Source organism: Cnephaeus nilssonii (assembly GCF_951640355.1).
Source record: "Cnephaeus nilssonii genome assembly, chromosome: 4".
In the NCBI taxonomy this organism is placed as follows: domain Eukaryota; kingdom Metazoa; phylum Chordata; class Mammalia; order Chiroptera; family Vespertilionidae; genus Cnephaeus; species Cnephaeus nilssonii.
In genome coordinates, this window is record NC_137075.1 from 63,405,432 (window position 1) to 63,418,942 (window position 13,511).

General features: G+C 38.8%; 1 protein-coding gene across 1 annotated transcript in view; it reads right to left on the reverse strand.

The window, feature by feature from the left end:
• The window catches only part of HERC1 (HECT and RLD domain containing E3 ubiquitin protein ligase family member 1), a 174,190-nt gene that overhangs the window by 51,198 nt on the left and 109,481 nt on the right, over positions 1 to 13,511 (reverse strand). Inside the window, exons 36-40 of the mRNA XM_079769878.1 lie at positions 13,274 to 13,357; positions 7,635 to 8,155; positions 5,343 to 6,118; positions 3,883 to 4,081; positions 1,114 to 1,274 (exon numbers count right to left, since the gene is read on the reverse strand). Of these exons, the coding sequence (XP_079626004.1) occupies positions 1,114 to 1,274; positions 3,883 to 4,081; positions 5,343 to 6,118; positions 7,635 to 8,155; positions 13,274 to 13,357 (1,741 nt within the window). The remainder of the gene's footprint in view (positions 1 to 1,113; positions 1,275 to 3,882; positions 4,082 to 5,342; positions 6,119 to 7,634; positions 8,156 to 13,273; positions 13,358 to 13,511) is intronic.

The window sequence follows — 13,511 nt, forward strand, 5'->3', positions numbered from 1 at the left end:
AATATTCATAGCACTAAAAATGCCTATTATTATTAGAAAAAAATAAAAGGATGGTTGCCAGATGGGCGGGAGGCTGGACTGAAGAGATGGGTGAAAAAGGTGAAGGGAGTAAGAAGTACAGGTTGGCCCGGCTGATGTGGCCCAGTGGCTGAGCGTCAGCTTATTAACCAGGTCACGGTTCTATTCCCAATCAGGGCACATGCCCAGATTGCAGGTTCAGATCCCCAGTAGGGGGTATGCAGGAGACAGCTGACCGATGTTTCTCTCTCACTGATGTTTGTCTCCCTCTCCCTTCCTCTCTCTAAAATCAGTAAAAATATACTTTTTTTTAAAATTTCTTTATTGATTAAGGTATCACATATTTGTCCTCATCCCCCCATTCCCATCCCACACCCCAAATTATACATATTTTTTAAAAGTACATATTGGTAGTTACAAAATAGTCACAGGATATAAAGCACAGCATAGGGAATATCTATATCTATAATAGAGAAATATGCTAATTAACCAGGACACAGTAACGGGTCGACAGGACAGGAGGAGGTTGCACACACAGCGTCGGGGGTGGGGCGCGCGCCTGCGTTGGGAGAGAGCCTGATCAGCAGCGGCCGCAGCTGCTTCAAGGGCCGGAGAGCAAGGCAGGGCAAGACCGCTGACTCGAGGGTGGGCAGCGCCGTGTGATTTTGAATCGCATGCTGGGCTCCTAGTAGTTTATAATTTTGTAATAATTATATATGGTGCCAGGTGGGCACTAGATAAATCAAGGGGATCAATTCATAAGTTAAATAAATGTCTAACCACTATGCTGTATGCCTGAAATTAATATAACATGGAATGTCAACTGTAATTGAAAAAACTTTTTTCAAATTTTTTTTAAAAAAAGGACTAATATAACTGATGTACAGTATATTATTTCTCTCCCAAATAGCCATAATTCAATCTACAGACTCAAAATACAGAAGACAGCTCATTTTGATGGGGCAGACTATCCCCCTTAATTAAAATCATTGCTTTTACCTTCATGAAGACAAAGCACAATGCCTACATGATAAAGTCTCACACATTTGGAATGTCAAGATGTCTGGGTGTCAAAGCGCATGATAATACACGCACCTGTGCGGTTAGCTGGCCTTGTTGACTGGGAATCAGGAGAAGTTAAGCTTTGCCTTCTTCCTACTTCATCAGAAGGAGAGGTTGGTAACGATGATATTGGAGGAGTCTGTGCACGACGTGTGGGAAGTACAGTGGTAGTTGGGTAACTAGAGAACATTTGCCTTTAAAGAAAACAACAATAGTTAGCATAAAAATCCAATTACAAAATACAAGGGTGGGCAAAAGTAGATTTATAGTTGTTCATATGGAAAATAATGTAATAATTAATAAATAATAATACAAGAATAAACTCTTTCGCATACTCACAACTGTAAACCTACTTTTGTTCCACCCTGTATATACATCACAGTCTTATAAAAGAATATGTGACCTGGAAAACTACACAAGTTATCTATAATTAATTGGGGTGAGGAAGACTCCACAGTTTTAAAAATCACTATCTCATAAGATAACCTATACAAGTAATACAAAGTAATCTATACAAGTAATAATACCTTTTCATTTGTTCAGCAAAATGCCAATAACATAGCATGTGGGGGAATATAGCGATTAATAAAACATTTTTTTAAATCCCTGTCTTCAGGGAGCTTTCCTCTACTATAATACCAAAATGACAGGGATATTTTGACAGGCATACAGCAGTTACAGAATAAAAATACTTGTAAAGATAGATAACTTACAATTACTTCAAACATAAATTCACTAGCTAGCCATGAAATTATTCACATGGATTCAATGTAATAATCTATAGGTAAGTTATAGAAAGAAAAGATAACTGCCCAGTCACCCAGCACAACTGAAATATAGCATAAGAATGCGATACCAGCTGTGTAAAGCGGACAAGATATAGAGAGGCAGATCCCTCAGGCTGAGAAGGCAGACACTGGGTAAAGAAGAAAGTCCAGGAAGCTCCTCGCTGACTGCTCTTTTGATTTGTTCAATAGAACTAATAACTTTTTAAGCAAAGAAAGCATTGTCGACGCAATCAAATAATTGTGGTAAGATCATATTCATGTAAGAGGCAGTTGTTCCCTGATTTTTCTCACTTTAAATGATATTCGGAAGGCAGACACAATTGCAGCTCTAATAAAGTCCCAGTCAATAATAGGAAAACAAAGACTAAGAAGAAAGGAGGAGTCACAAGACCTGGTGAATGCCTCTGGGAGCAAGGGAGCATTATTATACCACTGAATCCCATGCCTACACTACAGAACTTGAAAGGCAAAAGGAGTCACAGTGCTATTGATCCTCTATGGATGCCCTGAATTCTATTAATTGCTGGAGGAATTAAAAACCATACTAGAATATTCTACCATTTCTCTCTTCTTGCTTTCTTAAACAGAAGCACCTCCTGGATCTGTGTTACTTAAGTGAGAGAGCTAAGAGGCAGGAGATGTGTGGGGACTGGGCAATGGTAGCTACTAGGATTAGTGCTCTTTCTGCCCTAAACCAGAGAAATAATTCTTAATGTGTGGCCACTGTGTCAGAATTATTGAAGAAACAATTCAAATGCAAATTATGTGCCCCCACCAGACCTAGTGAGAGACTTGGGGAATACATCCCCAGAGCTTTAAAAAGCCTCCCAGGTAGCTCTTGTGATCACCAAATACTGAGAATCATTACAATAATAGCCACTCTACCTAGGAAGTCAATCTACACACTGGGGAATAATAGTGACCCGTCAATTAATAGAAGGGGAAAAAGAAATAAGAAAAAAAGACACTATTCATTTTCCTTTCCTTTATTTCACTTTAGCCCTAGGTAAGAAAGCTCACAAAATAGCCCCTCCCTAGAGATCTTCTCTCAAGGTTTTTGGTTTGTGTATACATCTGGCAAACTGAAGCAAACAGAAACTTGAACATTATTTGAAATTTACAAATCTATTAAAATAGGGTTGGTTGAAGAAGCATCATAAGACACACTCTTTCACTTGAAAAGTAGGCTTGCTTGATCTATACTAATAAAAGCCTTGGGGGCAATCAGGCCAGCAGGGGAGGGCAGTTGGGGGCGATCAAGCTGGCAAGGGAGCAGTTAGCCATCAATCAGGCTGGCAGGGGAGCAGTTAGGGGGCAATCAGGCTGGCAGGCAGAAGTGGTTAGGGGCAATCAGGCAGGCAGGCAGGCATGTGAGCAGTTAGGAGCCAGTGGTCCCGGATTGGGAGAGGGATGTCCACAGGGATGGGGCCTAAACCGGCAGTCGGACATCCACTGAGGGGTCCCAGATTGGAGAGGGTGCAGACCGGGCTGAGGGACACCCCCCCACCCCCGCCTTCCCCCCTCGTGCACAAATTTCATGCACTGGGCCACTAGTCATATAATAAGGAATAAATAAAGAATAAAGAAATTATTCTAAAGGGAAAATAACCTGAGAAAAGAAAATTATTTCATAGAGGCAAGCTCTTTCTTAAAGCTGTAACAATCAAAATACAAGTATTTACTTTTTGAGGAAAAACATATTCAAACACCTAGCCAAAAAAAAAGAACCATTATAAGGAGATAGAATAGTGCTGGAGTACCTGATTGGCAGTGGCACCATTGATTAGATCTGGGACCACAACTAGCTATGAGACTTGGGCAAGTTGTTAAACTTCTTCTGAAGGACATTTCCAACGTCAGTAAATTGGGTTTGACCATATGATCTCTTAGATTTCTTTTAACTCTAGAATGCCTTGATTTAGTTGGGCACATTCTTCATAAGAGAATATTAGGAACTGTGTGTTCATAACCAGAGGCATCAAATATGGCACAATTTAAAGGTTAAATTACCTACCTGAGGAGACTTAGTGGCATCACTCCTGGGGACTCAGATGCAGGCACTGTTTCTGTGTCAGTGACTGGAGTGGTGGCAGTTGTGGTGTCCTCCAGCGAGCTGCTCATAAAGGAAGTCGTGCTCGAGGCTGATGGGCTAGTGGTAACTGGAGTCTGTGCCTGCTGGGCTGGGTCACTTTCTTCAGCTTGTTGATCAATCTCTATAAACCAAGGTTAAGAAAGTGGTAAGGATTTTTTTTTTTTCAAATGTGACATGGGAATGGAAAGCTTTTAACCTTTAACTTGGAAAGTTTCTAAACATATTTCATAAATATCAATTCTATAAAAGATTTACAGAAAAAATGTTTTTACATCTACACTGAATTCACTATTGTCCTCATAACTATAGACTCTACAGACAAAAAAAAAAAAGGAACAAGCCCTTGTAATTATTCATTTCTTTTTGTTAGGAAAGGTTCTCTTAAAACAAAACACACAAAAAATAGTCTCACTTGTGTATGTGAGATGTGACCTGAGATTCTCTAAAGATATTTTATCATTTAAACTGTATTTCCTTAGCACTTTTATTTTGATGCCTATTTTCAGTCTTTAAGCAAGCAAAGATGAAGACATGTAAATACAAGAATATGAAAACCTAGACAGAAACTCCATGCTCTGAAAAGGACAATGGCTCACAAAACAAACTACTCATAAAAGTTGGGGGGGGAAAATTAGTTGCTACAAAGATAGCTAATTCTATTAAGGTTTGCTAAATGGCCACATACTTTCATAAACATCATGATCTTAACACTCCTATTATATGCACCATGCACCTCTCTCTGCCTAGTCACTGTCTAAGCTAAGACAGGAAGGAGGGGAATAAAGAAAAAGGAAAGAAAGGAGGAAGAGAGAGAGGAAGGGAAGAAAGAATAAAAGCAATTGAAGTTTCATTACAACAAGGGACTTTGTTTTGTTCATTGCTGACTCCTCAGAACCTAGAAGAATACCTGGCACATAGTAGGCATTCAGTAAATATTTATTGAATGAATCTCATTTTAATCTTAGAATTCAAGTTATCTCCAAAGGTGAGGATAAAAGATAAAACAAGATTTTTTTGCATATAGTACAGAATCTATAAAAATAATCCTTTAAAATGCCTCTGAGAAGTCATCAGAATAATATATATTTTGAATCATATCAATAAATACTTGAGTACATTTTGTGGCATGAATTAAATTTCAGTTTTACAAAAGGTAGTAATAATTATTAAATTTGAATGCTTTATAGATCTAAAACAGAAAATTATAGGTAGATTACTAATATAAAAGAAACAAAAAAGAACTGCTCACCTTGCAAAGGAAAAATGACATGAAAATTGCTTTTGCCAAAAAAAATTTTTTTTACATCACTTACAGAGTACATCAGTTCTGACAATTATAATTTCAACAGCACAAAAGCATTTTAAAAAATCAGATAACATACCTTGCTTAATTTTGCCCCCAAACTGGTCTTCCAAAAGCCCACTGACCACTAATTTATAGATCATGGCTTGAGCTCGTTCCAGATCAGCTAATCCCAATGCTCTCTTTATGGGGGACCGCATGACTGCTCGCTTCACCATGTGTCGCATCAAGAACTGCAGGGCTGCACGCATCTCCACGTCTTCGTGAACAACTGGAGAGCTCGCACAGTCTGAGTTGTGGCCATTTTCAGCCAGAACTTTTGGTATCAGCAACAGCTCAGCATATTTACTACAGCCAAGAAGAGCACTAAGTGATTTCATAGCACCGAGGTAGAGATAAGACAACTGGACTGCTCTGATTTCTGTCTGGGGTATGTCATGGTTTTTGGACATGTGTTCATGATTTTTTCTCTTTCCTTCTGTTATTTGGTGTTGATATTCCACACCTGGCAGGGTTGGATCTAAAGAAAATGAAGCTATTTCACCTTCTGATTTGGAGCTTGTGGTACCCTGACTTTTGACATCGTCAGATGTTAGGCCTGTTCGCATATCTAAAGCAGATTCACTCTCAGTTTTCTGCTCAATGTCCCCTTTCTCTTCAGACTCATGCCGGTGTTTTTTTTCATGTCGCTTGGTGCTCTGTTTGCCCATGTCTTCATGAATGCCAGTCAGATACGTGAGGTCCAGCAGCACAGAAGCCGTCAGGCCTCGGAATCGCGCCACGTCAAAAGGCAGTGGTTCACAGGGTTCCAGATTATACAATGGAGTATCACTAGGCGACCAAAAAGTTGGGAAGCTTTAATAAAGATCAGAATGACACAGGAAGAAGCAAGTGAGGGATAGACAGGAGGAAGGTACAGAATATAATGTAGACAAAATAAGATGCATCATGTACACACTACAGAGAATAATCTACACAAGCTAGAGAAGACATTACAGAGAAAAATTAGTCTATTATGAGAAAATGGGGAGACGTGATGTTAAATGCAAAAGCAATGAGATGTGCATGTGCTTTCAAAGAATATTTACTATAATATAATGTAAGCCAGAAATTAGCAAAATTTCTGTGAGCCAAAAACAAGTATGGGGTGAGCAAAAGGAGGTTTACAATGTGGGTACATGAAATACAGTTTATTCTTGCATTAGTATTTATTCTTGTATTATAATTTTTCCATAGAAATCATTGTAAACCTACTTTTGCCCACCCCATATTTTAGACCTTGTAGGCCAATCTCTGTTGCAATCTTTCAACCCCACCACAATAGTGTGAAAGTGGCCAATGATACACCTAAACGAAAGGGTGTGGCTATGTAATGTTATTTATAAAAACAGGAGGTAGGCTAGATGTTTTCTAACAATTCCTGATGTAAGCTATTTGGAAAGTCTGTATAATAAATATAACTTAATATGTGGGCAATGGCCATTTATAAACTATTCCAGAGAAGGCATTGTTTCATTAAAAAAATTGTTTTGTAATCTTCAATTAATGCTTCTAATTTATAGTTTAAGCAAAAATATAATCACATATTTCCTGATATTTGGCAAGAATTTCCGGAAGTTTAAAAATGTTATAAGTATACAAAATGTAATAGAAAGCTTTGGATAAAAAGTTTGGAGGTAAACATTTGTTTTATTAACCTAAGTCTTGGTTTCAACTTAACCAAGGAACCAAGAGGTCACTGATATCCTGATTGCCAGTCATGGCATGTGCCCAGGCTGTGGGCTTGATCCCCAGTAGGGGGTATGCAGGAGGCAGCTGATTGATGAAATTTCTCTCTCATCAATGTTTCTATCTCTCTATCCCTCTCCCTTCCTCTGTCTCTAAAAATCAACAAAAAGATCTCTTTTTAAAAAATACTTAAGATCACAGATAATCCAAAACCAAATTAATTTTAGTCACAAATATGTTCTGTCATACATTCAAAGACCTCCTACAAAAAATGTAACTGATGGATCTGCTGGCTGGCTTTTTTTCAATCCCAGTGAGTAATGGAAGTGTTCAAAAAGCAAGAAACTAAATGAAAAATAGAAGAAAATATCCCAGTTAAACATAAACTAGTGAGCTTACCATCTCTTCAAAAAAACAAAACAAAAACTATAAACTTTATAAACCACTAGTATTCCAAGGAACACAAATTTGGGAAATATTCCTTTAGAAATCACAGTACTCATACGCAACTATATGAACAAAAGTATTTTAAAAAGTTAACTGACAGCTCAACTAACACACATAATTACTCCCTGCCCATAGGCCATGGCCCATGTCACCATTACTTACTCATCTGTAACAAGTGTAACTCAACAGATCATACCTGATAGTAATTTCTGCTTCATCCCATTGGACCTTGGCAGACGTGCTGCCCTCTTTGACCACTCCCAGCAGCGTGGCATGGCGCCCAGTTTGCCTGTGAACACACCGACCTCCAACTCTAAGACCAGCATCAACTCCTCCTATCACTGCCAGCACAGGCCACACCTCTATGCAAAGGGTCCTCAGCTGAAGCTCTGAGAGGTCAGCAAGGCCATGTCTATTATGTTTACTTTTCTCTTCCTCTTTGCTCTCCTTTTCCTCTCTCATTTCATTTTCCTCTCGACTTTGAACTGAGCGGCTTTTCTTTAGCTTCTGACCTGACTCTTTAATACATATCTTAATTTTGTGCAGCCTTTCCATCATTTTTTTGTTAATGCAGTAAGTCCAGCGGTCTGTTCGGTGAAGAATTCGGATAAGCTGAATAGTGGCCTCTGCCAACACCGCTGCTACTGGACTACAAATGGGGTCTCCTGGAAGTAAGTCTCGTGGTGTGCCACGCATCTGCATATCACAAATTTTTACCTGTAAAAGAAAAGGAAATGGAAAATGCATAACATTAATAGTTCTCCCAAATTATTAGTCACTATAAATTCTGACATGTGCAATCCCATGTGAAACTAGTGTTTGGCCTCCTAATACCTGGTATTATATCACTGGCCCCAGTAAGGAGTGAGCAAATATTACAGATCTACTTAAATTAGTAGCACTATGATTCTCTGAAATAAGCTGCCTAGTCATTTAAAATTCCTGAAGCCTGTGAGTATCAGAGCTGTTGTGGCCACACTAAAGATGGATATAGACTAAGGTATATATGACTATGCAATTTAGTAAAAAAAAAAAAAAAGCCTTGAGGATCTATTTTCTTTCATCCTCAAGACTCCACAATAATACTGAGTCTTGGGACCATCTTATATTGTTCAAGGGGCAGAAAGAAAATAATAAATCTAGATAATTGGGATAGTCCCAATCTGAACACTCATTTCAAGTAAGACATACAGAGGTTAAAAGAAGAGCAAGACTTAGTTCAAACCATAATTCTGCACAGTCTTAGAAAATTTAATCTCACTAAACCTCAGCTATTTCATCTAGTAGGTTACTTTAATAGTAATAGTAGATTATTTTAAAGATTAAATGAGACTATGTACATAAATGCTTATTGCTACAGTGCCAGACACACAGTAAACATTCAAAAATGTCAATGGTTAGCCTGAAATTATAACTTTTGAAAATTTAAAAAATACATTTAAAAGCACGGACTAAAATGTAACTTTCATGATAAATCACCAAGTCTAGGACTTCCATTATAGAAATATTATATATGAGACAGCATGAGAACTTTCTACTAAAGAATAACTAGAAATTCTGAATATCAGATCTACACTGCACAACATCCTCAAGTGAAAGGATGTGGTGGAAAACAAATGCACCCACCAGTATAGGAGACCACAGAGAAGTCTCTCTGGCCTAGGTTTTAGATGAGGAGAAAAATCGTTTATAATGAGAGGGTATCTTTTTAATACAGTCCTCCCAAAGGTTTAGGGACTGAATTTATACCAACTACAAGATCTGAGACCCCCCTCAACTAAATAAATGAAAGGCAGCTTCCCCACCACAGTTGGAACGTCCATTATTCTGCTAATAATACTGGATTACATAAGATTATTTCTATATTTCTCTCTCATATTCATAATTGCCAATGAACCAGATTATCCCTAAACTATTTTCTTCTTCTTCTTTTTAAATTCTTTACGGTACATTTTATTTTATTTTTCAGGTGTGTTTTTTATTTCAAGAAAAAACTATTTTAAATGTAATAATGTTACATGAAATAAACCTTAATATTTCAAGAAAAATGATCTCAAATATGATGTTACATGCAATAAACACCAATTATTCAAGAAAAATGATCTTACATATAATAATATTACATGCAATAAACATTAATATTTCACAAATAAAAGGATTTTAAGTATAATATTATCAAAACTGTACTAACATAGTATGATATCATAAAAGTTGCAGGAAATATTAAAAATCTGCAAATAACAGGATTACTTCTATTATATTCTAGTATATTTTTTCCCCTTTGGCTCTATTTTTGTTTATCAGTTTATGTTGTTCATTATATATATGTTGTTCACTCACAAATAAGTTAGATCATATGATATTTATCTTTCTCCAACTGGCTTATTTTGCTTAGCATGATGCTCTCCAGGTCCATCCATGCTGTTGCAAATGGTAAGAGTTCCTTCTTTTTTACTGCAGCATAGTTAGTATTCCATTGTGTAGATGTACCACAGTTTTCTAATCCACTCATCTGCTGATGGGCACTTAGGCTGTTTCTGAATCTTAGCTATTGTAAATTGTGCTAGGAACATAGGGATGCATATATCCTTTCTGACTGATGTTTCTGATTTCTTGGGATATATTCCTAGAAGTGGGATTATTGGGTGAAATGTAAGTTTCATTTTTAATATTCTGAGGAAACGCCATACTTTTGTGAATGATCCATGTGCACTTGGGAAGAATGTATATTCTGCTTCATTTGGGATGAAATGTTCTATAAATGTCTAATAAATCCATCTGATCCAGTGTGTCCTTTAGAGTCTCTGTTTCTTTGTTAAGTTTTTGGAAGATCTGTCCAGGGAAGTCAGAGGGGTGTTAAAGTCCCCTACTATGACTGTATTGTGGTTAATCTCTCCGTTAAAGTCCTCTAGAAGTTTTTTTATATATTTAGGTGCACCTATATTGGGTGCATAAATATTTACCATAGGATCCTCTATCCTCTTGTTGGATTGATCCCTTTAGGATCATATAGTGACTTTTGTCATCTCTGGTGATGGCCTTCATTTTAAAGTCTATTTTGTCAGATATGAGTATTGCTACTCCAGCTTTTTTTTTCTTTTCCATTTGCATGGAAAATTTTTTTCAATCCCTTAACTTTCATCCTGTGTGTGTCTTTTGTTTTGAGGTGGGTCTCTTGTAGACATCATAAAGTTGGGCCATATTTTTTTATCCATTCAGCTACCCTATACCTTTTGATTGGAGCATTTAATCCATTTACATTTAGAGTTATTATTGAGAGGTACTTATGGCTAGGTTTCTCTCTCTGTTTCTTCTTCTCAGCAATCTCTTACAGCAATCCCTTTAGTATTTCTTGTAATGCTGGCTTGGTGGTGATGAACTCCTTTAGCCTTTTTTTGTCTGGAAAGCTCTTTATTTGATCATCTATTTTGAATGATAGCTTTGTTGGATATAGTAATCTTGGTCTCAGATCCTTGCTTTCCATTACCGAGATTACTTCATGCCATTCCCTTCTGGCTTGTAGAGTTTCTGATGAGAAATCAGGGTCAGCCTTATGGGAACTCCTTTTCTCTTGCTGCCTTTAAGATTCTTTGTCTTTAATTTTTGGCATTTTAATTATGAAGTGCTTGGGCATGGGTCTGTTTGGGTTTTTCTTCTTTAGGGTTCTCTGTGCCTCCTGAACTTGTGTGACTTCTTCCTTTACCAGGTTAGGGAAGTTTTCTACCATTATTTCTTCAAACACCTTCTCTATTCCTTTCTCCTTTTCTGCCTATTCTGACACACCTACTATTCTAATATTGTTACGTTTCACTTTGTCCCACAGCTCCCTTAAGCTGTCTGTCCTCCTTTTTTAAATTGTTTTTTCTTTTTGGTTCTCTAATTGAGTGATATTTTCAACTCTGTCCTCTAATTCACTGATTCGAACCTCAGCTTCCCCTAATCTGCTGTGTATTCCCTTCCAATATGTTCTTTATTTGTGTTATGTCATTCTTTATATCAGACTGTTTTTTCAGTTACTATATCTTTTTTCATGCTGTTGAGCATCTTTAACATCATTACTCTGAACTCTGTTTCAGATAAACTTCTTGTTTCTGCTTCATTTATTTCTTCTTCTGGAGAATTCTCTATTTCTTTCATTTGGGGGTTGTTTGTTGCCTCATTTTGGTTGTCTGTTTGGGTTTGTGACTATGTATTAGGTAGATCCTCTACACCTCTCAATCTCTAGTGCAGGACAGTGTTAAAGGCTGTTTCTGACTAATTGGATCAGGCAAAGACTCAAAGCCTTCAGAGACCACCTCCTACAGACTAATAGGATTCTGACTTGAATTGCCCCCAGGCAATCGTCCTCAGGTATGGTGAGAGTTTTATCAACAGGCTGGGGCAGTTGCTTCTGCCTGGAGGCTAATTGTTACTTTTAATCTATTAAGTGGCCTCAGGGCAAGGTGTTTTCCAATAGGGTGTGTTGACTGTCTTCCCCCAAGGCAAGGCAGATGTCTATGTGGGAAAGATGTCCTCTGCTGTGTGAGGGAATGGCTCAGCCCAGGAAACTTGGAATGTCTGCTTTTGAGCTCTATTCCCCTAGTCCCCAGTCCTGGCTTCTGCTCTCACAGCTCCAGTCCACTTCACCCTCCTTCTGCCAGAGTACAGGGTGGGTGGATCCACAGGGAATTTTTGTGCATTGGCCCTTCAAGAGGGTGCCCAAACTTTCAGCTGCCATTCCCTGGCAGACAGCACCCCCACTGCTTTTCACAGGTAGGTGTTGTGTGGGTACCCTCCTCAGATTTGGTGCTCTCTGCTGGGGAGCCCAGCTTCAGGATTAGATCCCAGAGTTCTCAGTGGCACCCCCCACAGCTGAGCTATCTCTCTGGGACTTACTTCAGTTGCCATCTATGGGAGCCTGGCTAGCCCTTTTGCGCCTCCGCCCCTCCTACCAGTCTCTATGTGGTCTCCACCTTCGATCCTTGGGTATCAGGGTTCTCTCCTGCAAGTTTTCCGTTGATTATTCAGGAAGTTTTTTTGTATTTTAGTTGTAATTCCTGCTTGTTCCTGGGAGCATGTCCGTGTAGCATCCTCCTGTTCTGCCACCATTTTTAATCTCCTAAACTATCCTATCTAATAAAGAGGGAATATGCTAATTGACTGTCACACCCTCACAAAGATGGTGGCACCCACAGCCAATAAGGAGGAAGTATGCTAATTGACTGCCACACCCTCAAAGATGGCAACACCCTCAGCCACAAGATGGCAGCACCCAGTCCTCAGCCCCACCGGGGCGCCTGCCTCCGAAGTCTCCCAGTCCCTTTAGCCCCCCAGCCGCCCAGGGCCGGCCCGAGGCACAGGCAAGCCTTGGATGGTGGCTGCCCAGCTGCCCAAGGTCGCCCGAGGCTCAGGTAACCAGGGCTGGCTGAGGCTTGAGCTGCTGGCAGTGGCAGCAGCAGAGGTGTGATGGGGGTGTCGCCTTCCCCTGATCGCCAGGTCACCTCCTGCCCCTGAGGGCTCCTGGACTGTGAGAGGGGGCAGGCCGGGCCGAGGGACACCCCCCCCCGCCGCTCCAGTGCATGAATTTTCATGCACCGGGCCTCTAGTTTTCTATAATTGTTATAATTGCACATATACTTGAAAGTTGACTCACTCTATTCACATTGTCAGAATATCAAATAATGCCTTAATAAAAAGCGAAGGCAATCTCTAAAAGAAATCTAACCTTCTTCTAGAATAGTAAATTACTTGAGCAGGAACTTTTACTGGTAGAAATAACTTATAATTATAAGCTCTATTTGATGTTAACAAGTATTAACAAATATTCTTTACGTTTTAGACTTGAGGTTTCATTACCTTTTCCCCTGGGTTGCTACTATAGAACATCACGCATGGGTACAACTCTGCTGCATCAACATCTTCAAAAGCTAATTTTGGTTCCTATAGTGTGGCACAGATGATGAAAAGAAAAAGAAACAAAATATTTTTAAAAATTGATAATATCCAATCACATTAAGATTCAAAGCTCTTAGGAAACAGAACAAAGTTACTACAGCCAAATCTCAATTAACCTTACTAACCAAGGAAATTCTAC